General features: G+C 49.1%; 1 protein-coding gene across 1 annotated transcript in view; it reads right to left on the minus strand.

Moving 5' to 3' along the window:
• The window catches only part of TSSK3 (testis specific serine kinase 3), a 229,835-nt gene extending 208,572 nt beyond the window's left edge, over window positions 1-21,263 (minus strand). The window contains exon 1 of the mRNA XM_069625245.1: window positions 20,918-21,263. Within this exon, the coding sequence (XP_069481346.1) occupies window positions 20,918-21,062 (145 nt within the window). The 5' untranslated portion in view covers window positions 21,063-21,263. The remainder of the gene's footprint in view (window positions 1-20,917) is intronic.
• Between the last annotated feature and the right edge of the window lie 1,952 nt (window positions 21,264-23,215).

Raw genomic sequence — 23,215 nt, forward strand, 5'->3', positions numbered from 1 at the left:
ATCGTGATTCAGCAGGCAGCGCAAGGCCTGGCTGCTGCCACTTACCCAGAGCTTGCCCCAGCCTAGACACGGTCACATGCCAGGAATCCAGGGAGCTGGCACAGAATGCCCCGCCCCTTCAAGAGAAGGGCACAGCATAACAGTCCTGCTGAGAAATGCATTGACTGAACCATTCAAGGTAAATCAGCCCGGGTGAGAAATGCCAGCACAGTCCCATTAAAAGTAAAGCAGCCCGGGTGAGAAATGCCAGCGCAGTCCCATTAAAAGTAAAGCAGCTCTGCTGAGAAATGCCAGCGCAGTCCCATTAAAAGTAAAGCAGCTCTGCTGAGAAATGCCAGCGCAGTCCCATTAAAAGTAAAGCAGCTTTGCTGAGAAATGCCAGGCAGTCCCATTAAAAGTAAAGCAGCTCTGCTGAGAAATGCCAGCACAGTCCCATTAAAAGTAAAGCAGCTCTGCTGAGAAATGCCAGCGCAGTCCCATTAAAAGTAAAGCAGCTCTGCTGAGAAATGCCAGCACAGTCCCATTAAAAGTAAAGCAGCTCGGCAGAGAAAATCCAGCGCAGTCCAATTAAAAGTAAAGCAGCCCGGTTAAGAAAAGCAAGCGCAGTCCCATTAAAAGTAAAGCAGCCCGGCTAAGAAATGCCAGCGCAGTACCATTAAAAGTAAAGCAGCCCGGCTGAGACATGTCAGCGCAGTCCCATTAAAAGTAAAGCAGCCCGGCTAAGAAATGCCAGCGCAGTCCCATTTAAAGTAAAGCAGCTCTGCTGAGAAATGCCAGCGCAGTCCCATCAAAAGTAAAGCAGATCGGCAGAGAAAAGCCAGCGCATTCCCATTAAAAGTAAAGCAGCTCGGCTGAGAAATGCCAGTGCAGTCCCATTAAAAGTAAAGCAGCTCTGCTGAGAAATGTCAGCGCAGTCCCATTAAAAGTAAAGCAGCTCGGCTGAGAAATGCCAGTGCAGTCCCATTAAAAGTAAAGCAGCTCTGCTGAGAAATGCCAGCGCAGTCCCATTAAAAGTAAAGCAGCTCGGCTGAGAAATGCCAGTGCAGTCCCATTAAAAGTAAAGCAGCCCGGCTAAGAAATGCCAGCGCAGTCCCATTTAAAGTAAAGCAGCTCTGCTGAGAAATGCCAGCGCAGTCCCATCAAAAGTAAAGCAGATCGGCAGAGAAAAGCCAGCGCAATTCCATTAAAAGTAAAGCAGCCCGGCTAAGAAATGCCAGCGCAATCCCATTAAAAGTAAAGAAGCCCGGCAGAGAAAAGCCAGCGCAATTCCATTAAAAGTAAAGCAGCCCAGCTAAGAAATGCCAGTGCAGTCCCATTAAAAGTAAAGCAGCCCGGCTAAGAAATGCCAGCGCAGTCCCATTAAAAGTAAAGCAGCCCGGCTAAGAAATGCCAGCGCAGTCCACTTAAAAGTAAAGCAGCCCGGCTAAGAAATGCCAGCGCAGTCCCATTAAAAGTAAAGCAGCTCGGCTGAGAAATGCCAGTGCAGTCCCATTAAAAGTAAAGCAGCTCTGCTGAGAAATGTCAGCGCAGTCCCATTAAAAGTAAAGCAGCTCGGCTGAGAAATGCCAGTGCAGTCCCATTAAAAGTAAAGCAGCTCTGCTGAGAAATGCCAGCGCAGTCCCATTAAAAGTAAAGCAGCCCGGCTAAGAAATGCCAGCGCAGTCCCATTAAAAGTAAAGCAGCTCCGCTGAGAAATGCCAGTGCAGTCCCATTAAAAGTAAAGCAGCCTGGCTGAGAAATGCCAGTGCAGTCCTATTAAAGGTAAAGCAGCTCTGCTGAGAAATGCCAGCGCAGTCCCATTAAAAGTAAAGCAGATCGGCAGAGAAAAGCCAGCGCGGTCCCATTAAAAGTAAAGCAGCTCCGCTGAGAAATGCCACTGCAGTCCCATTGAAAGTAAAGCAGCCCGGCTAAGAAATGCCACTGCAGTCCCATTAAAAGTAAAGCAGATCGGCAGAGAAAAGCCAGCGCAGTCCCATTAAAAGTAAAGCAGCTCCGCTGAGAAATGCCAGCGCAGTCCCATTAAAAGTTAAAGCACCTCCGCTGAGAAATGCCAGCGCAGTCCCATTAAAAGTAAAGCAGTTCCGCTGAGAAATGCCAGCGCAGTCCCATCAAAAGTAAAGCAGCTCCGCTGAGAAATGCCAGCGCAGTCCCATTAAAAGTAAAGCAGACCGGCTGAGAAATGCCAGTGCAGCCCCATTAAACGTAAAGCAGCCCGGATGAGAAATGCCAGCGCAGTCCCATTAAAAGTAAAGCAGCCCGGCTAAGAAATGCCAGCGCAGTCCCATTAAAAGTAATGCAGCTCTGCTGAGAAATGTCAGCGCAGTCCCATTAAAAGTTAAAGCACCTCCGCTGAGAAATTCCAGCGCAGTCCCATTAAAAGTAAAGCAGTTCCGCTGAGAAATGCCAGCGCAGTCCCATTAAAAGTAAAGCAGCTCGGCTGAGAAATGCCAGCGCAGTCCCATTAAGAGTAAAGCAGCCCGACAGAGAAATGCCAGCGCAGTCCCATTAAAAGTAAAGCAGCTCTGCTGAGAATTGCCAGCACAGTCCCATTAAAAGTAAAGCAGCCCGGCTGAGAAATGTCAGTGCAGTCCCATTAAAAGTAAAGCAGCTCCGCTGACAAATGCCAGCACAGTCTCATTAAAAGTAAAGCAGCCTGGCTGAGAAATGCCAGCGCAGTCCCATTAAAAGTAAAGCAGCCCGGCAGAGAAAAGCCAGTGCAGTCCCATTGAAAGTAAAGCAGCCTGGCTGAGAAATGCCAGCATAGTCCCATTAATGGTAAAGCAGCCCGGCTAAGAAATGCCAGCGCAGTCCCATTAAAGGTAAAGCAGCCTGGCTGAGAAATGCCAGCGCAGTCCCATTAAAAGTAAAGCAGTTTGGCTGAGAAATGCCAGCACAGTCCCATTAAAAGTAAAGTAGCTCTGCTGAGAAATGCCAGCAGAGTCCCATTAAAAGTAAAGCAGCTCCGCTGAGAAATGCCAGCGCAGTCCCATTAAAGGTAAAGCAACCTGGTCAGGAAATGACAGCACAGTCCCATTAAAAGTAAAGTAGCTCTGCTGGGAAATGCCAGCACAGTCCCATTAAAAGTAAAGCAGCTCTGCTGAGAAATCCTAGTGCAGTCCCATTAAAAGTAAAGCAGCCCAGCTAAGAAATGCCAGTGCAGTCCCAGTAAAAGTAAAGCTGCCCGGCTAAGAAATGCCAGCGCAGTCCCATTAAAGGTAAAGCAGCCTGGCTGAGAAATGCCAGCGCAGTCCCATTAAAGGTAAAGCAGCCTGGCTGAGAAATGCCAGCGCAGTCCCATTAAAGGTAAAGCAGCCTGGCTGAGAAATGCCAGCGCAGTCCCATTAAAAGTAAAGCAGTTTGGCTGAGAAATGCCAGCACAGTCCCATTAAAAGTAAAGTAGCTCTGCTGAGAAATGCCAGCAGAGTCCCATTAAAAGTAAAGCAGCTCCGCTGAGAAATACCAGCGCAGTCCCATTAAAGGTAAAGCAGCCCGGCTGAGAAATGCCGGCGCAGTCCCATTCAAAGTAAAGCAGTCCTGCTGAGAAATGCCAGTGCAGTCCCATTAAAAGTAAAGCATCCCGGCTAAGAAATACCAGCACAGTCCCATTAAAAGTAAAGCAGCCCGGCTGAGAAATGCCAGCACAGTCCCATTAAAAGTAAAGCAGCTCCGCTGAGAAATGCCAGTGCAGTCCCATTAAAATTAAAGCAGCCCGGCTGAGAAATGCCAGGGCAGTCCCATTAAAAGTAAAGCAGCCCGGCAGATAAAAGTCAGCGCAGTCCCATTAAAAGTAAAGCAGCTCTGCTGAGAAACGCCAGCACAGTCCCATTAAAAGTAAAGCAGCTCCGCTGAGAAATGCCAGTGCAGTCCCATTAAAATTAAAGCAGCCCGGCTAAGAAATGCCAGCGCAGTCCCATTAAAAGTAAAGCAGCCCGGCTAAGAAATGCCAGCGCAGTCCACTTAAAAGTAAAGCAGCCCGGCTAAGAAATGCCAGCGCAGTCCCATTAAAAGTAAAGCAGCTCGGCTGAGAAATGCCAGTGCAGTCCCATTAAAAGTAAAGCAGCTCTGCTGAGAAATGTCAGCGCAGTCCCATTAAAAGTAAAGCAGCTCGGCTGAGAAATGCCAGTGCAGTCCCATTAAAAGTAAAGCAGCTCTGCTGAGAAATGCCAGCGCAGTCCCATTAAAAGTAAAGCAGCCCGGCTAAGAAATGCCAGCGCAGTCCCATTAAAAGTAAAGCAGCTCCGCTGAGAAATGCCAGTGCAGTCCCATTAAAAGTAAAGCAGCCTGGCTGAGAAATGCCAGTGCAGTCCTATTAAAGGTAAAGCAGCTCTGCTGAGAAATGCCAGCGCAGTCCCATTAAAAGTAAAGCAGATCGGCAGAGAAAAGCCAGCGCGGTCCCATTAAAAGTAAAGCAGCTCCGCTGAGAAATGCCACTGCAGTCCCATTGAAAGTAAAGCAGCCCGGCTAAGAAATGCCACTGCAGTCCCATTAAAAGTAAAGCAGATCGGCAGAGAAAAGCCAGCGCAGTCCCATTAAAAGTAAAGCAGCTCCGCTGAGAAATGCCAGCGCAGTCCCATTAAAAGTTAAAGCACCTCCGCTGAGAAATGCCAGCGCAGTCCCATTAAAAGTAAAGCAGTTCCGCTGAGAAATGCCAGCGCAGTCCCATCAAAAGTAAAGCAGCTCCGCTGAGAAATGCCAGCGCAGTCCCATTAAAAGTAAAGCAGACCGGCTGAGAAATGCCAGTGCAGCCCCATTAAACGTAAAGCAGCCCGGATGAGAAATGCCAGCGCAGTCCCATTAAAAGTAAAGCAGCCCGGCTAAGAAATGCCAGCGCAGTCCCATTAAAAGTAATGCAGCTCTGCTGAGAAATGTCAGCGCAGTCCCATTAAAAGTTAAAGCACCTCCGCTGAGAAATTCCAGCGCAGTCCCATTAAAAGTAAAGCAGTTCCGCTGAGAAATGCCAGCGCAGTCCCATTAAAAGTAAAGCAGCTCGGCTGAGAAATGCCAGCGCAGTCCCATTAAGAGTAAAGCAGCCCGACAGAGAAATGCCAGCGCAGTCCCATTAAAAGTAAAGCAGCTCTGCTGAGAATTGCCAGCACAGTCCCATTAAAAGTAAAGCAGCCCGGCTGAGAAATGTCAGTGCAGTCCCATTAAAAGTAAAGCAGCTCCGCTGACAAATGCCAGCACAGTCTCATTAAAAGTAAAGCAGCCTGGCTGAGAAATGCCAGCGCAGTCCCATTAAAAGTAAAGCAGCCCGGCAGAGAAAAGCCAGTGCAGTCCCATTGAAAGTAAAGCAGTTCTGCTGAGAAATGCCAGCATAGTCCCATTAATGGTAAAGCAGCCCGGCTAAGAAATGCCAGCGCAGTCCCATTAAAGGTAAAGCAGCCTGGCTGAGAAATGCCAGCGCAGTCCCATTAAAAGTAAAGCAGTTTGGCTGAGAAATGCCAGCACAGTCCCATTAAAAGTAAAGTAGCTCTGCTGAGAAATGCCAGCAGAGTCCCATTAAAAGTAAAGCAGCTCCGCTGAGAAATGCCAGCGCAGTCCCATTAAAGGTAAAGCAACCTGGTCAGGAAATGACAGCACAGTCCCATTAAAAGTAAAGTAGCTCTGCTGGGAAATGCCAGCACAGTCCCATTAAAAGTAAAGCAGCTCTGCTGAGAAATCCTAGTGCAGTCCCATTAAAAGTAAAGCAGCCCAGCTAAGAAATGCCAGTGCAGTCCCAGTAAAAGTAAAGCTGCCCGGCTAAGAAATGCCAGCGCAGTCCCATTAAAGGTAAAGCAGCCTGGCTGAGAAATGCCAGCGCAGTCCCATTAAAGGTAAAGCAGCCTGGCTGAGAAATGCCAGCGCAGTCCCATTAAAGGTAAAGCAGCCTGGCTGAGAAATGCCAGCGCAGTCCCATTAAAAGTAAAGCAGTTTGGCTGAGAAATGCCAGCACAGTCCCATTAAAAGTAAAGTAGCTCTGCTGAGAAATGCCAGCAGAGTCCCATTAAAAGTAAAGCAGCTCCGCTGAGAAATACCAGCGCAGTCCCATTAAAGGTAAAGCAGCCCGGCTGAGAAATGCCGGCGCAGTCCCATTCAAAGTAAAGTAGTCCTGCTGAGAAATGCCAGTGCAGTCCCATTAAAAGTAAAGCATCCCGGCTAAGAAATACCAGCACAGTCCCATTAAAAGTAAAGCAGCCCGGCTGAGAAATGCCAGCACAGTCCCATTAAAAGTAAAGCAGCTCCGCTGAGAAATGCCAGTGCAGTCCCATTAAAATTAAAGCAGCCCGGCTGAGAAATGCCAGGGCAGTCCCATTAAAAGTAAAGCAGCCCGGCAGATAAAAGTCAGCGCAGTCCCATTAAAAGTAAAGCAGCTCTGCTGAGAAACGCCAGCACAGTCCCATTAAAAGTAAAGCAGCTCCGCTGAGAAATGCCAGTGCAGTCCCATTAAAATTAAAGCAGCCCGGCTGAGAAATGCCAGGGCAGTCCCATTAAAAGTAAAGCAGCCCGGCAGATAAAAGCCAGCGCAGTCCCATTAAAAGTAAAGCAGCCCGGCTGAGAAATGCCAGCACAGTCCCATTAAAAGTAAAGCAGCCCAGCTAAGTAATGCCAGCACAGTCCCATTAAAGGTAAAGCAGTTCTGCTGAGAAATGCCAGCGCAGTCCCATCGAACGTAAAGCAGTTCCGCTGAGAAATGCCAGCGCAGTCCCATTAAAGGTAAAGCAGCCCGGCTAAGAAATACCAGCGCAGTCCCATTAAAAGTAAAGCAGCTCTGCTGAGAATTGCCAGTGCAGTCCCATTAAAGGTAAAGCAGTTCCGCTGAGAAATGCCAACGCAGTCCCATTAAAGGTAAAGCAGCCCAGCTAAGAAATGCCAGCTCAGTCCCATTAAAGGTAAAGCATCTCTGCTGAGAAATGCCAGGGCAGTCACATTAAAAGTAAAGCAGCCCGGCTGAGAAATGCCAGCGCAGTCCCATTAAAAGTAAAGCAGCCCAGCTAAGAAGTGCCAGCGCAGTCCCATTAAAAGTAAAGCAGCCCAGCTAAGAAATGCCAGCACAGTCCCATTAAAGGTAAAGCAGTTCTGCTGAGAAATGCCAGCGCAGTCCCATCGAATGTAAAGCAGTTCCGCTGAGAAATGCCAACGCAGTCCCATTCAAAGTAAAGCAGCCCAGCTCAGAAATGCCAGCGTAGTCCCATTAATGGTGAAGCAGCTCTGCTGAGAATTGCCAGCGCAGTCCCATTAAAGGTAAAGCAGATCCGCTGAGAAATGCCAACGCAGTCCCATTAAAGGTAAAGCAGTTCCGCTGAGAAATGCCAACGCAGTCCCATTAAAAGTAAAGCAGTTCCGCCGAGAAATGCCAGCGCAGTCCCATTAAAAGTTAAAGCACCTCCACTGAGAAATGCCAGCGCAGTCCCATTAAAAGTAAAACAGTTCCGCTAAGAAATGCCAGCAGAGTCCCATTAAAAGTAAAGCAGCCCGGCTGAGAAATGTCAGTGCAGTCCCATTAAAAGTAAAGCAGCCAGGCAGAGAAAAGCCAGCGCAGTCCCTTTGAAAGTAAAGCAGTTCTGCTGAGAAATGCCAGCGCAGTCCCATTAAAGATAAAGCAGTTCCGCTGAGAAATGCCAATGCAGTCCCATTAAAAGTAAAGCAGCCCGGCTGAGAAATGCCAGCTTAGTCCCATTCAAGGTAAAGCAGCCTGGCTAAGAAATGCCAGCGCAGTACCATTAAAAGTAAAGCATTCTGGCTGAGAAATGCCAGCACAGTCCCATTAAAAGTAAGGTAGCTCTGCTGAGAAATGCCAGCAGAGTCCCATTAAAAGTAAAGCAGCTCCGCTGAGAAATGCTAGCGCAGTCCCATTAAAGGTAAAGCAGTCCGGCTGAGAAATGCCGGCGCAGTCCCATTCAAAGTAAAGCAGTCCTGCTGAGAAACGCCAGTGCAGTCACATTAAAAGTAAAGCAGCCCGGCTAAGAAATACCAGTGCAGTCCCATTAAAAGTAAAGCAGCCCGGCTAAGATATGCCAGCGCAGTCCCATTAAAGGTAAAGCAGCTCTGCTGAGAAACGCCAGCACAGTCCCATTAAAAGTAAAGCAGCTCTGCTGGGAAATGGCAGCACAGTCCCATTAAAAGTAAAGCAGCTCTGCTGAGAAATGCCAGCGCAGTCCCATTAAAAGTAAAGCAGCCCTGCTGTGAAATGCCAGTGCAGTCCCATTAAAAGTAAAGCAGCCCGGCTAAGAAATACCAGTGCAGTCCCATTAAAAGTAAAGCAGCCCGGCTAAGATATGCCAGCGCAGTCCCATTAAAGGTAAAGCAGCTCTGCTGAGAAACGCCAGCACAGTCCCATTAAAAGTAAAGCAGCTCCGCTGAGAAATGCCAGCACAGTCCCATTAAAATTAAAGCAGCCCGGCTGAGAAATGCCAGGGCAGTCCCATTAAAAGTAAAGCAGCCCAGCAGAGAAAAGCCAGCGCAGTCCCATTTAAAGTAAAGCAGCTCGGCCGAGAAATGCCAGCGCAGTCCCATTAAAAGTAAAGCAGCCCAGCTAAGAAATGCCAGCGCAGTCCCATCGAACGTAAAGCAGTTCCGCTGAGAAATGCCAACGCAGTCCCATTAAAGGTAAAGCAGCTCTGCTGAGAATTGCCAGCGCAGTCCCATTAAAGGTAAAGCAGTTCCGCTGAGAAATGCCAACGCAGTCCCATTAAAGGTAAAGCAGCCCAGCTAAGAAATGCCAGCGCAGTCCCATTAAAGGTAAAGCAGCCCAGCTAAGAAATACCAGCGCAGTCCCATCAAAAGTAAAGCAGCTCTGCTGAGAAATGCCAGCGCAGTCCCATTAAAAGTAAAGCAGCTCGGCTGAGAAATGCCAGCGCAGTCCCATTAAAAGTAAAGCAGCCCGGCTGAGAAATGCCAGCGCAGTCCCATTAAAAGTAAAGCATCCCAGCTAAGAAATGCCAGCGCAGTCCCATTAAAAGTAAAGCAGCCCAGCTAAGACATGCCAGCGCAGTCCCATCGAACGTAAAGCAGTTCAGCTGAGAAATGCCAATGCAGTCCCCTTAAAAGTAAAGCAGCTCTGCTGAGAATTGCCAGCGCAGTCCCATTAAAAGTAAAGCAGCCCGGCTGAGAAATGCCAGCGCAGTCCCATTAAAAGTAAAGCAACCCAGCTAAGAAATGCCAGCGCAGTCCCATTAAAGGTAAAGCAGCTCTGCTGAGAAATGCCAGCGCAATCCCATTAAAAGTAAAGCAGCCCAGCTAAGAAATGCCAGCGTAGTCCCATTAATGGTAAAGCAGCTCTGCTGAGAATTGCTAGCGCAGTCCCATTAAAGGTAAAGCAGATCCGCTGAGAAATGCCAACGCATCCCATTAAAGTTAAAGCAGTTCCGCTGAGACTTGCCAATGCAGTCCCATTAAAGGTAAAGCAGATCTGCTGAGAAATGCCAACGCAGTCCCATTAAAGGTAAAGCAGATCTGCTGAGAAATGCCAACGCAGTTCCATTAAAGGTAAAGGAGCCCAGCTAAGAAATGCCAGCACAGTCCCATTAAAAGTAAAGCAGCCCGGCAGATAAATGCCAACGCAGTCCCATTAAAGGTAAAGCAGCTCTGCTGAGAAATGCCAACGCAGTCCCATTAAAGGTAAAGGAGCCCAGCTAAGAAATGCCAGCACAGTCCCATTAAAAGTAAAGCAGCCCGGCAGATAAATGCCAACGCAGTCCCATTAAAGGTAAAGCAGCTCTGCTGAGAAATGCCAACGCAGTCCCATTAAAGGTAAAGCAGCCCGGCTAAGAAATGCCAGCGCAGTCCCATTAAAGGTAAAGCAGCCCAGCTAAGAAATACCAGCACAGTCCCATTAAAAGTAAAGCAGCACGGCTGAGAAATGCCAGCACAGTCCCATTAAAGGTAAAGCAGCCCGGCTGAGAAATACCAGCACAGTCCCATTAAAGGTAAAGCAGTTCCGCTGAGAAATACCAACACAGTCCCATTAAAGGTAAAGGAGCCCAGCTAAGAAATGCCAACGCAGTCCCATTAAAAGTAAAGCAGCCCGGCAGAGAAATGCCAGCGCAGTCCCATTAAAGGTAAAGCAGCCCGGATAAGATAAATACCAGCGCAGTCCCATTAAAAGTAAAGCAGCCCGGCAGAGAAATGCCAGCGCAGTCCCATTAAAGGTAAAGCAACCCGGCTAAGAAATACCAGTGCAGTCCCATTAAAGTAAAGCAACCCGGCTAAGAAATACCAGCCCAGTCCCATTAAAAGTAATGCAGCTCCGCTGAGAAATGTCAGCGCAGTTCCATTAAAAGTTAAAGCACCTCCACTGAGAAATACCAGCGCAGTCCCATTAAAAGTAAAGCAGCTCAGCTGAGAAATGCCAGCGCAGTCCCATTAAAAGTAAAGCAGCTCGGCTGAGAAATGCCAGCACAGTCCCATTAAAAGTAAAGCAGCCCAGCTTAGAAATGCCAGCGCAGTCCCATTAAAAGTAAAGCAGCCCGGCTGAGAAATGCCAGCGCAGTCCCATTAAAAGTAAAGCAGCCCGGCTGAGAAATGCCAGCGCAGTCCCATTAAAAGTAAAGCAGCCCGGCAGAGAAATGCCAGCGCAGTCCCATTAAAAGTAAAGCAGCCCGGCAGAGAAATGCCAGCGCAGTCCCATTAAAGGTAAAGCAGCCTGGCTGAGAAATGCCAGCGCAGTCCCATTAAAAGTAAAGCAGTCTGGCTGAGAAATGCCAGCACAGTCCCATTAAAAGTAAAGCAGCCTGGCTGAGAAATACCAGCGCAGTCCCATTAAAAGTAAAGCAGTCTGGCTGAGAAATGCCAGCACAGTCCCATTAAAAGTAAAGTAGCTCTGCTGAGAAATGCCAGCAGAGTCCCATTAAACGTAAAGCAGTCCTGCTGAGAAACGCCAGTGCAGTCTCATTAAAGGTAAAGCAACCTGGTCAGGAAATGACAGCACAGTCCCATTAAAAGTAAAGTAGCTCTGCTGGGAAATGCCAGCACAGTCCCATTAAAAGTAAAGCAGCTCTGCGGAGAAGTTCCTGCGCAGTCCCATTAAAAGTAAAGCAGCCCCGCTGAGAAATGCCAGTGCAGTCCCATTAAAAGTAAAGCAGCCCGGCTAAGAAATGCCAGTGCAGTCCCATTAAAAGTTAAGCAGCCCGGCTAAGAAATGCCAGCGCAGTCCCATTAAAGGTAAAGCAACCTGGTCAAGAAATGCCAGCACAGTCCCATTAAAAGTAAAGTATCTCTGCTGGGAAATGCCAGTGCAGTCCCATTAAAAGTAAATCAGCTCTGATGAGAAATGCCAGCGCAGTCCCATTAAAAGTAAAGCAGCCTGGCTAAGAAATGCCAGCACAGTCCCATTAAAAGTAAAGCAGCCCGGCTAAGAAATGCCAGCGCAGTCCCATTAGAAGTAAAGCAGCTCTGCTGAGAAACGCCAGCACAGTCCCATTAAAAGTAAAGCAGCTCCGCTGAGAAATGCCAGCGCAGTCCCATTAAAATTAAAGCAGCCCGGCTGAGAAATGTCAGCGCAGTCCCATTAAAAGTAAAACAGCTCCGCTGAGAAATGCCAGCACAGTCCCATTTAAAGTAAAGCAGCCCGGCTGAGAAATGCCAGCGCAGTCCCATTAAAAGTAAAGCAGCCCAGCTAAGAAATGCCAGCGCAGTCCCATTAAAGGTAAAGTAGTTCTGCTGAGAAATGCCAGCGCAGTCCCATTAAAAGTAAAGCAGCCCAGCTAAGAAATGCCAGTGCAGTCCCATTAAAGGTAAAGCAGTTCTGCTGAGAAATGCCAGCGCAGTCCCATCGAACATAAAGCAGTTCCGCTGAGAAATGCCAACGCAGTCCCATTAAAGGTAAAGCAGCCCGGCTAAGAAATACCAGCGCAGTCCCATTAAAAGTAAAGCAGCTCCGCTGAGAAATGCCAGCGCAGTCCCATTAAAAGTAAAGCAGCTCCGCTGAGAAATGCCAGCGCAGTCCCATTAAAGGTAAAGCAGCTCCGCTGAGAAATGCCAGCGCAGTCCCATTAAAAGTAAAGCAGCCCAGCTAAGAAATGCCAGCTCAGTCCCATTAAAAGTAAAGCAGCCCAGCTAAGAAATGCCAGCGCAGTCCCATCGAACGTAAAGCAGCTCTGCTGAGAAATGCCAATGCAGTCCCATTAAAGGTAAAGCAGCTCTGCTGAGAAATGCCAACGCAGTCCCATTAAAAGTAAAGCAGCCCGGCAGAGAAATGCCAGTGCAGTCCCATTAAAGGTAAAGCAGTTCCGCTAAGAAATGCCAACGCAGTCCCATTAAAAGTAAAGTAGCCCGGCTAAGAAATGCCAGCGTAGTCCCATTAAAAGTAAAGCAGCCCGGGTGAGAAATGCCAGCGCAGTCCCATTAAAAGTAAAGCAGCTCTGCTGAGAAATGCCAGCGCAATCCCATTAAAAGTAAAGCAGCCCGGCTGAGAAATGCCAGCGCAGTCCCATTAAAGGTAAAGCAGCCCAGCTAAGAAATGCCAGCACAGTCCCATTAAAAGTAAAGCAGCTCTGCTGAGAAATGCCAGCGCAGTCCCATTAAAAGTAAAGCAGCTCTGCTGAGAAATGCCAGCGCAGTCCCATCGAACGTAAAGCAGTTCAGCTGAGAAATGCCAGCGCAATCCCATTAAAAGTAAAGCAGCCCGGCTAAGAAATACCAGCGCAGTCCCATTAAAAGTAAAGCAGCCCGGCTAAGAAATACCAGCGCAGTCCCATTAAAAGTAAAGCAGCCCAGCTAAGAAATGCCAGCGCAGTCCCATTAAAGGTAAAGCAGCCCAGCTAAGACATGCCAGCGCAGTCCCATTAAAAGTAAAGCAGCCCAGCTAAGAAATGCCAGCGCAGTCCCATTAAAGGTAAGCAACCCGGCTAAGAAATACCAGCACAGTCCCATTAAAAGTAAAGCAGCCCGGCAGAGAAATGCCAGCGCAGTCCCATTAAAAGTAAAGCAGCTCTGCTGAGAAATGCCAGCGCAGTCCCATTAAAAGTAAAGCAGCTCTGCTGAGAAATGCCAGTGCAGTCCCATTAAAAGTAAAGCAGTTCCGCTGAGAAATGCCAGCGCAGTCCCATTAAAAGTAAAGCAGCTCCGCTGAGAAATGCCAGCACAGTCTCATTAAAAGTAAAGCAGCCCCATTGAGAAATACCAGTGCAGTCCCATTAAAGGTAAAGCAGCTCTGCTGAGAAATGTCAGCACAGTCCCATTAAAAGTAAAGCCGTTCCGCTGAGAAATGCCAGCACAGTCCCATTAAAATTAAAGCAGCTCCGCCGAGAAGTGCCAGTGCAGTCCCATTGAAAGTAAAGCAGCCCGGCTGAGAAATGGCAGTGCAGTCCCATTAAAAGTAAAGCAGCTCGGCTGAGAAATGCCAGCGCAGTCCCATTAAAGGTAAAGCAGCTCTGCTGAGAAGTGCCAGTGCAGTCCCATTAAAAGTAAAGCAATTCAGCTGGGAAATGCCAGCGCAGTCTCATTGAAAGTAAAGCAGTTCCGCTGAGAAATGCCAATGCAGTCCCATTATAGGTAAAGCAGATCTGCTGAGAAATGCCAACGCAGTCCCATTAAAGGTAAAGCGGTTCTGCTGAGAAATGCCAACGCAGTCCCATTAAAAGTAAAGCAGCCCGGCAGAGAAATGCCAGCGCAGTCCCATCAAAAGTAAAGGAGGCCAGCTAAGAAATACCAGCGCAGTCCCTTTAAAAGTAAAGCAGCCCGGCAGAGAAATGCCAGCGCAGTCCCATCAAAAGTAAAGGAGGCCAGCTAAGAAATACCAGCGCAGTCCCTTTAAAAGTAAAGCAGCCCGGCAGAGAAATGCCAGCGCAGTCCCATTAAAGGTAAAGCAGCCCGGCTAAGAAATACCAGCGCAGTCCCATTAAAAGTAAAGCAGCCCGGCAGAGAAATGCCAGCGCAGTCCCATTAAAGGTAAAGCAGCCCGGCTAAGAAATACCAGCGCAGTCCCATTAAAGGTAAAGGAGGCCAGCTAAGAAATACCAGCGCAGTCCCTTTAAAAGTAAAGCAGCCCGGCAGAGAAATGCCAGCGCAGTCCCATTAAAGGTAAAGCAGCCCGGCTAAGAAATACCAGCGCAGTCCCATTAAAAGTAAAGCAGCCCGGCTAAGAAATACCAGCGCAGTCCCATTAAAAGTAAAGCAGCACGGCTGAGAAATGCCAGCGCAGTCCCATTAAAAGTAAAGCAGCCCAGCTAAGAAATGCCAGCGCAGTCCCATTAAAGGTAAAGCAGCCCGGCTAAGAAATACCAGCACAGTCCCATTAAAAGTAAAGCAGTTCCGCTGAGAAATGCCAGTGCAGTCCCATTAAAAGTAAAGCAGTTCCACTGAGAAATGCCAGCCCAGTTCCATTAAAAGTAAAGCAGCTCCGCTGAGAAATGCCAGCACAGTCTCATTAAAAGTAAAGCAGCCCCATTGAGAAATACCAGTGCAGTCCCATTAAAAGTAAAGCAGCTCTGCTGAGAAATGTCAGCGCAGTCCCATTTAAAGTAAAGCCGTTCCGCTGAGAAATGCCAGCACAGTCCCATTAAAATTAAAGCAGCTCCGCCGAGAAGTGCCAGTGCAGTCCCATTGAAAGTAAAGCAGCCCGGCTGAGCAATGGCAGTGCAGTCCCATTAAAAGTAAAGCAGCTCGGCTGAGAAATGCCAGTGCAGTCCCATTAAAAGTAAAGCAGCTCCGCTGAGAAGTGCCAGCGCAGTCCCATTAAAAGTAAAGCAGCCCTGCTTAGAAATGCCAGCGCGGTCCCATTAAAAGTAAAGCAGCCCGACTAAGAAATACCAGCGCAGTCCCATTAAAAGTAAAGAAGCTCCACTGAGAAATGCCAGCACAGTTCGATTAAAAGTAAAGCAGCTCTGCTGAGAAATGCAGTCCCATTAAAAGTAAAGCAGCTCTGCTGAGAAATTCCAGCACAGTCCCATTAAATGTAAAGCAGCTCTGCTGTGAAATGCAGTCACATTAAAAGTAAAGCAGCTCTGCTGGGAAGTGCCAGCGCAGTACCATTAAAAGTAAAGCAGCTCTGTTGAGAAATGCAGTCCCATTAAAAGTAAAGCAGCTCTGCTGAGAAATGCCAGCACAGTACCATTTATGGTAAAGCATCTCTGCTGAGAAATTCCAGCACAGCCCCATTAAAAGTAAAGCAGCTCTGCTGAGAAATGCAGTCCCATTAAAAGTAAAGCAGCTCCGCTGGGAAGTGCCAGCGCAGTACCATTAAAAGTAAAGCAGCTCTGTTGAGAAATGCAGTCCCATTAAAAGTAAAGCAGCTCTGCTGAGAAATGAAGTCCCATTAAAAGTAAAGCAGCTCTACTGAGAAGTGCCAGCGCAGTCCCATTAAAAGTAAAGCAGCTCTGCTGAGAAATGCAGTCCCATTAAAAGTAAAGCAGCTCCGCCGAGAAGTGCCAGCGCAGTCCCATTAAAAGTAAAGCAGCTCTGCTGAGAAATGCAGTCCCATTAAAAGTAAAGCAGCTCTGCTGAGAAATGCAGTCCCATTAAAAGTAAAGCAGCTCCGCTGAGAAGTGCCAGTACAGTCCCATTAAAAGTAAAGCAGTTCCGCCGAGAAATGCCAGCGCAGTCCCATTAAAAGTAAAGCAGCTCTGCTGAGAAATGCAGTCCCATTAAAAGTAAAGCAGCTCCGCTGAGAAGTGCCTGTGCAGTCCCATTAAAAGTAAAGCAGTTCCGCCGAGAAATGCCAGTGCAGTCCCATTAAAAGTAAAGCAGTTCCGCCGAGAAATGCCAGCGCAGTCCCATTAAAAGTAAAGCAGTTCCGCCGAGAAATGCCAGCACAGTCCCATTAAAAGTAAAGCAGCTCTGCTGAGAAATGCAGTCCCATTAAAAGTAAAGCAGCTCTGCTGAGAAATGCCAGCGCAGTTCCATTTATGGTTAAGCATCTCTGCTGAGAAATTCCAGCACAGTCCCATTAAATGTAAAGCAGCTCTGCTGTGAAATGCAGTCACATTAAAAGTAAAGCAGCTCCGCTGGGAAGTGCCAGCGCAGTACCATTAAAAGTAAAGCAGCTCTGTTGAGAAATGCAGTCCCATTAAAAGTAAAGCAGCTCTGCTGAGAAATGCCAGCACAGTACCATTTATGGTAAAGCATCTCTGCTGAGAAATTCCAGCACAGTCCCATTAAAAGTAAAGCAGCTCTGCTGAGAAATGCAGTCCCATTAAAAGTAAAGCAGCTCCGCTGGGAAGTGCCAGCGCAGTACCATTAAAAGTAAAGCAGCTCTGTTGAGAAATGCAGTCCCATTAAAAGTAAAGCAGCTCTGCTGAGAAATGAAGTCCCATTAAAAGTAAAGCAGCTCTACTGAGAAGTGCCAGCGCAGTCCCATTAAAAGTAAAGCAGTTCCGCCGAGAAATGCCAGCGCAGTCCCATTAAAAGTAAAGCAGTTCCGCCGAGAAATGCCAGCGCAGTCCCATTAAAAGTAAAGCAGCCCGGCTGAGAAATGCCAGCGCAGTTTCATTAAAAGTAAAGCAGCCCGGCAGAGAAAAGCCAGCGCAGTCCCATTAAAAGTAAAGCAGCTCGGCTGAGAAATGTCAGCGCAGTCCCATTAAAAGTAAAACAGCTCCGCTGAGAAATGCCAGCACAGTCCCATTAAAAGTAAAGCAGCCATGTGGAGAAGTGTTACTACTGTCTCGGGTATTGCATTCGCTATGTTGAAATGTTGGTACTTGTCCATTAAAGTATAGCAGTCCCATTGAGAAATGCTGTATTAGACCAGTAAAAGCCAGTGCTTAGTTTGTGGGGGGGTGGGGGTGGTCGGGGGGAGGGGCTTGCCAAGGCTCAGCCCTGGCACTTATTTCTGAGCCCAGCTTCATTATGCTGTAGTAATTTGGCACCTTTCTCTATTTCACTGTCAGGCCAAGTAATGAAAGCAGTGTTTTTAATTCCACAAGAACTTTAACAAACTATAAAATCAAAACACACACACGTATATAAATCGTTATATATATATATAGCATATATAATAAAACACACATATTACATGTGCCGCATATAAATCTATCCGGCTACATTACACATTCACAGGAACCTGCAGGGGGTGTAAGGGCCATATAAACCGGAAGAGAACGGCAGCCAGTTATATCTGCGCGCACATCCCTTAACAGCCCCTGATTGGCCGAGGGTAATAAGCCACGCCCAATGCTCAGAAGAATATTACATCAGGTGTTTGAAACTAACATTAAATAAAAGATTAAAATCAAAATGACCGGATCCTAATAAAACACATGGTACTCCGAATAATACATGTTACATACAGTAAGTCAACATATTACGAAATAATACAATATAAAACAATGTAAAACATTGCATTTTTATGCAACAGGAATTACCTGGGCCCATTCTAATAAAAACTCAATACTCTCTAAGCTTTCTAATAATACGCCGTAGGCGATAGAAGCAAGGCATAGTATAGCAGGCAGGGGGGCGTGGGGGGTGCTTTACACCCCAATAGCACTCCCGGCCTCAATCGGAGCACTGCACCCAGCTGGGGAGCAGTGCCCTGGCCCGGAATGGCCGCACTGTTCCACCAAGAGTACACAAGCCGAAATAAGGCGAGGCAGTACTGACCCCAGACAGGAGACGGCACTTCTGCTAGAAAGTGCAGCTACCGTCCTAAGGCAGGCGGCAGCCCTACTGACACGTGCTGTTAGGAACACAGTAGACCCCACGTGACGTGGGACACGGTCCCATACACATATAGAATGAGAACTGCCAGCACCACCCCCATTGAATGCACATACAGCAGTCCAGTGGCGAAGTGCAGGCACTCCGACATAGAGAGAAGTGCTGAGAAGCCCAGCCTGCCCCATTAGCAGCACAGCAGACCTGCTGAGGGCACGTTCGTGGGGTTCCTTTAACGCAACCACAACTCAAATAAGTGTGACTCATTTATTTCGCGTCACAGTTATGGAAGGACTGGTAAGCAGGGGTGTTGCTAGGGGGGGGGCTAAAGGGGCTATAGCCCCTGATCTTTTGGTTGTAGCCCCGGATAGAATCTCAGGAGCTACAGCCAAAAGACTAGCTAGCCCCCAGTCCCAACAGTGCTGCCATCAGCTTAGCCCGGATCTTTTCCAGACCTAGCAACTCCCCTGCTGGTAAGTGCTGCTACTCACCGTATGCCCCGCTTAATGTCCTGTCATTTCTGCTGAAAAGTAACAGTAGTTGTTCCTACTTTACGCCAGTACCGGCCGGAAAGAGAGCAGAGATCGTGCCCCTCCTGGTTGCTGCCCCCTCTGTCGAGACTACTAAGAAGTGAAAACACCTCCTGACACAAGCACTTTAAAACACTAAGCACATGCGGTCTAGTTCACACATAGCCGTCCAGACTGAAACACCTAACTTACCTCAACATCTCCGCCACCAGCATACAGTGACTACCAGGCACTGGGTATAGCTGGCCACACATGGACTCTCTCAACAATAGTAATCTATCACAAGCCCTCTACAGCACCCACCCAGGCACCTGGCCTCTCTTTGGGCTGTTTAGGCGACCCTAGCCAGCCACCCAAGTCCTACATCAGCAAAATGCACACATTGATTGTCTAAGCTAACCTCCTTGGAACTTTCCAGCACATTGACTGCGGTCATGGAGGGCAGGGCGTTCCAACCAGAAAAAGCGCTTTGAGGCCACACAAGTGGGGAAAGAGCGCTATATAAATAACCAAATACAATACAATACAAGCCTTCATGGTTAACTCACCCCACACCACACAGGCGTTGCACTGTAAAGGGGCTTGCAGTGGGGGGTTATCCAGGCCAGGGGGTGATGCCCCCCCCCTTCTCGTTCCATACTCCTCCCTTGGTTTCCTGTCCTGGTCCTCCCCTCTCTGACGTCATCCCCCAGGGCCTAGACATTCCTTTCTGCCTCTTCTCTCCATCTCCCGCCCAGTGGCAGATTTAAGACAAAGGGCCCCGTGGGCAGCACGTGATAAAGGGCCCAAGATGGGTTGGTCATAGAGGCAGATCTTAGGGTGAGCGAAGTTAATTGTGATCACGAGTGCGGAATGGCAAACTTTAGGAACAAAAGCAATTTTTTATAATGTTGGCTTTATTGCGGGAATGTGTTAATTTATTCACGTCTAGCCCATGATGTGTTTGGTCTACTTGGAATAAACTGGGAGGTGAAATGGAAAAACAGCAAATGGCCATCATTTTACGTGATGCCTTTTGTTTAAAGTTCCTTCTGGGCATGGAAGGGTTGTGTATTTGCCCCGCCACCCATTGACACCCAGAGTAGAAATTCTCACCAGGGGGAAAGGCCTGGCTATGGGGAGGCAACTGCTGCTCAGGTGGAGATAATGGGCCCTTGTAAATGGTGGGAGACCACCAACTGCCTATTCACAAGAGGGCACATTGCAAACCTGTTAGTTATGCATTTCTTTGGCATCACTTGAGACACCCACCCCCCCCCCCCCCCCCCATTCATTAAGAGCAGTTGGGGCACTTCTATGCATAGTGAACTTGGCAGCCCCTCCACTTTAATGGATTCATTGCTCAGTCAGTGTTCACACAGAACACGCGGGGCCCCATGAGCGCTGCTGCCTCTGCCTGACTGTGAAAACAAATGGGAAGGAAGGGAATGGGGGGAGGGGCCCGGTCGCCGTTTGTCTGCCTAGCGACCGCTAAATCCGCCCCTGCTCCCGCCCCTCACCCTTCCCCCATGGTCCCCTCCTTTTCTCTTCCAGGCTCAGCCTCTTCTCCTGCTGGATGAGTTAGTCGTTCTCCGGGCCCCCTCTCTGGTGATGCTTCTCTGCCCGTCACATGTCTATCACACCTGTGTCCTCACCCCTGTCTAGCTGCACCCTTTCCCCAGCTGGGTCACTGCGGTGAATCCATCGTGCTCCCTGGCCCGTCTTTGGAAGACCTCTCTATCTCTCCCTCTTCCCTTTTCCCCCACCTTCCCTCCACCCCCTCCCCCACCCCCCCAGGTCTGGCGGCCTCTTCTGCAAATCATGCCTTGGACCCGCGACCTTGCCATACAATAAGCATTGGTTTGTTACTCTTTTTGGGGTGGGGTAAGGGCTGGTCAGACCCCTCTGGGCCCTGAACATAAACATGAGCGTCACTAGGTGGCCTCCAGGGACCATGGCTGACGAGTGGCTCCATCAATGGGAGCCCTTGGAAGTCTACAGGCAGGGGACCAGTGGCCCCCTGACTGGCTACTGGCTCCAGGTGCCAGACCCCGCTGTTTACAGGTAGCCAGGGCTGGATCTCGCCATTCAGGGTACCTGCCAGCCAAGGCACACTGACGTGGGGTCCTGCTCACCAGGCCCCCTGGGGAGCCCTGGAAGCTGCCCTCTCTCCAGGAAATGCAGGCATGTATGTGTGTGTGTACCGTTTCCCTAAAGTGCAAGCCTCGCTGGGACGCCACAGAGCGCTGTGCGCAGCAGGCGACCCCTTGGCATCTCGTCTGCTGCCCTTTTCAAAGTGCACTTGTCAGGGGTGTCGCTAGGTCTGGAAGAGATCCGTGGCTACGCTAATTTTGGGACTGTTGGGACTCGAGGCTAGCTAGCCTTTTGGTTGTAACCGCCAAGCTTCTATCCAGCTCTACCCCCAAAAGACCCGGGACTATAGCCCCCTCAGCCCACCCCCGCCCCCTCTAGCAACGCCTCTGCACTGTGCTTAAAAGAGAAGCGTGTGTTGCCCACATGTGTACCCCTGGCCCTCCCAGAGGGTGTGCAGTAGCTAGCATGAGTGGGGTGGGAGCAGCCTGGGCACCCCCCGGCCCCCCAGGTCAGAGGTGAGGTTTTGGGGTGCAATGTGATACCATACCGTTATGTTTTCCAGGTGTGAGATTCCATTCAAGTCTATTGGAGCTTTCAGGCTGGAGGGGCTGAGACTGAAACACCGTGAGTGACCCCCAGGACCTTAAGCCCCCCCTGGCGACCCCTTAGCTGCACCCACAGCTTGGCTGCCAGGAAGCCCCCAGCAGAGCGCATGTTTTTGGGGCGATGCACAGACTGTCTCTTACCTTCCGGTCCTCTTTTTTTGTCTATTATCTTGATGGCCACCTTGAGCTGGTGCTTCTTGGAGAAAGCCTCCTTGACCTTGGAGTAGGTGCCTTCGCCCAGCGTCTTGCCCAGCCGGTACCCCCTGGCCAGCAGAAACGCGTCCATGCTGCCCGTTCCGCAGCCGCCTCCAGTGCTCCCAGTCCGGCCTCCAGTGCTCCCAGTAGGCAGAGCATGTCACCTCGGGCCCTCTAAAGCTCCATCATGTCTCAAGGAGCAGGCCCTGCAGCTTAACCCTCACATCCCTGGGCTGGCTGCACTGTCCTGGGAGAGGATAAGGGGCGGGCAGGGCGGCCTGGGGGCTGGAAATGTTCAAATTGCAGCACCCTTTGTGATGTAACCCGGGGCTGCAGACACAACATGGGCAGCAGGGAGGTTACCTGGGGTGTGCCCTTGAACACCCCCCTAAACCGAGGCCTGAAGCAACACCGAGCCCGGGCTTTCCCTCGCCCACGTGCAGGGCCGAGGCCTTCGGTATAGCGCTGCATGCTGACATTGCAAAGGCCATTGGCGCTCTCATCGGCGGGGCCTTATCCGGCTCACTGGACCCTCGCCGAGGCCATTAGGCGCCCCGGGGGGCGTGTGTGTGTGACATTCCCACCCCATAGGGTGTGGGGTCAGGCTAGGAGAGGCTGTGAAGTCACCTTCAGGCCAAGCCCCAAACTCGAGGTCACCAAAGATCCCCTTTGGGGAGAAGCAGAAGGCGGGGGGAGGGGCAGGTGCAGTTAAACACAGCAACAACAACGAGATGTGGAAAGTCAGACGGCTATACATGGAGAAGAAATACAAGGTTCAACACCTGCAGGTGGAAATCCACCAGGCTTAATGAGACAGCCAGGAAGGGTGGGAAGTGGGGAGGGAGGGGGCGGGGGGGGGGTATTAATAGAAGGTGCTTAACTTGCACCGGAGTGTAAAAAGGTGGGATGGCGAGTCTAAACGTGTAGCTCCAATTTAGCACCTTTTTTTTACTCTATAGATTTGATCGGTTTTAGGAGGTGGAATAAAACAGCACTTTACGTGGCATCTACACGGGAAAGGAATGGATTCCAGGGAATCTGCCGGTTTCTGGCATCTTGCTGGGAACAGGCAGATTCCACAGGAATCCATGGAAAATGCAGCACGCGAGGAACCCTTAGGGGGCACATACATTTCCCTGATGTAGTGCAAATGGCAAACACTGCAGGGACGTTGTAGAAAAGTGAAAACATTGCAGGGATCCTCTGTGAAATGGATTCGCTTCTAAAAATGAGTCCCTAAAAGTCTGGAATGCCCCTAGACCTGGTCCTAAGTCTAGACGGAGTGCAATTATATCTAAGTATCCAGAATACCTTCAGACCTGGTCATAAATCTTGAACGACCGCAGTTTTATCTAAGAGACCAGAATGCCTTCAGACCTGGTCCTAAGTCTTGAAGGAGCGCACTTATATCTAAGTGTCCAGATTGCCTTCCGACCTGGTTCTAAGCCTTGAAAGAGCGCAGTTATATCTAAGAGTCCAGAATGCCTTCAGACCTGGCTCTAATTCTTGAAGGACTGCAGTTGTATCAAAGTGTCCAGGATGCCTTCAGACCTGGTCCTAAGTCTTGAAGGAGCACAGTTATATCTAAGAGTCTAGAATGCCTTCCGACCTAGTTCTAAGTCTTGAAGGAGCGTAGTTATATCTAAGTGTCCAGATTGCCTTCGACCTGGTTCTAAGTCTTGAAGGACCACCATTTTATCTAAGAGACCAGAATGTCTTGAGACCTGACTCTAATTCTTGAAGGGGTGCAGTTATATCTAAGTTTCCAGATTGCCTTACGACCTGGTTCTAAGTCTTGAAGGAGCGCAGTTATATCTAAGTGTACAGGTTGCCTTCTGATCTGGTTCTAAATCTTGAAGGAGCGCAGTTATATCTAAGTGTCCAGATTGCCTTCCGACCTGGTTCTAAGTCTTGAAGGGGTGCAGTTATATCTAAGAGTCCGGAATGCCTTCAGACCTGGTTCTAAGTTTTGAAGGAGCGCAGTTGTATCTAAGAGACCAGAATGTCTTGAGACCTGACTCTAATTCTTGAAGGAGCACAGTTATATCTAAGTGTCCAGATTGCCTTCTGACCTGGTTCTAAGACTTGAAGGAGCGCAGTTATATCTAAGGGTCCAGAATGCCTTCAGACCTGGTTCTAAGACTTGAAGGACTGCAGTTGTATCTAAGAGTCTAGAATGCCTTCAGACCTGACTCAAATTCTTAAAGAACCGCAGTTGTATCTAAGTGTCCAGAATGCCTTCAG

The sequence above is a fragment of the Ambystoma mexicanum genome, chromosome 11 (genome assembly GCF_040938575.1).
Source record: "Ambystoma mexicanum isolate Mex_15411 chromosome 11, UKY_AmexF1_1, whole genome shotgun sequence".
In the NCBI taxonomy this organism is placed as follows: domain Eukaryota; kingdom Metazoa; phylum Chordata; class Amphibia; order Caudata; family Ambystomatidae; genus Ambystoma; species Ambystoma mexicanum.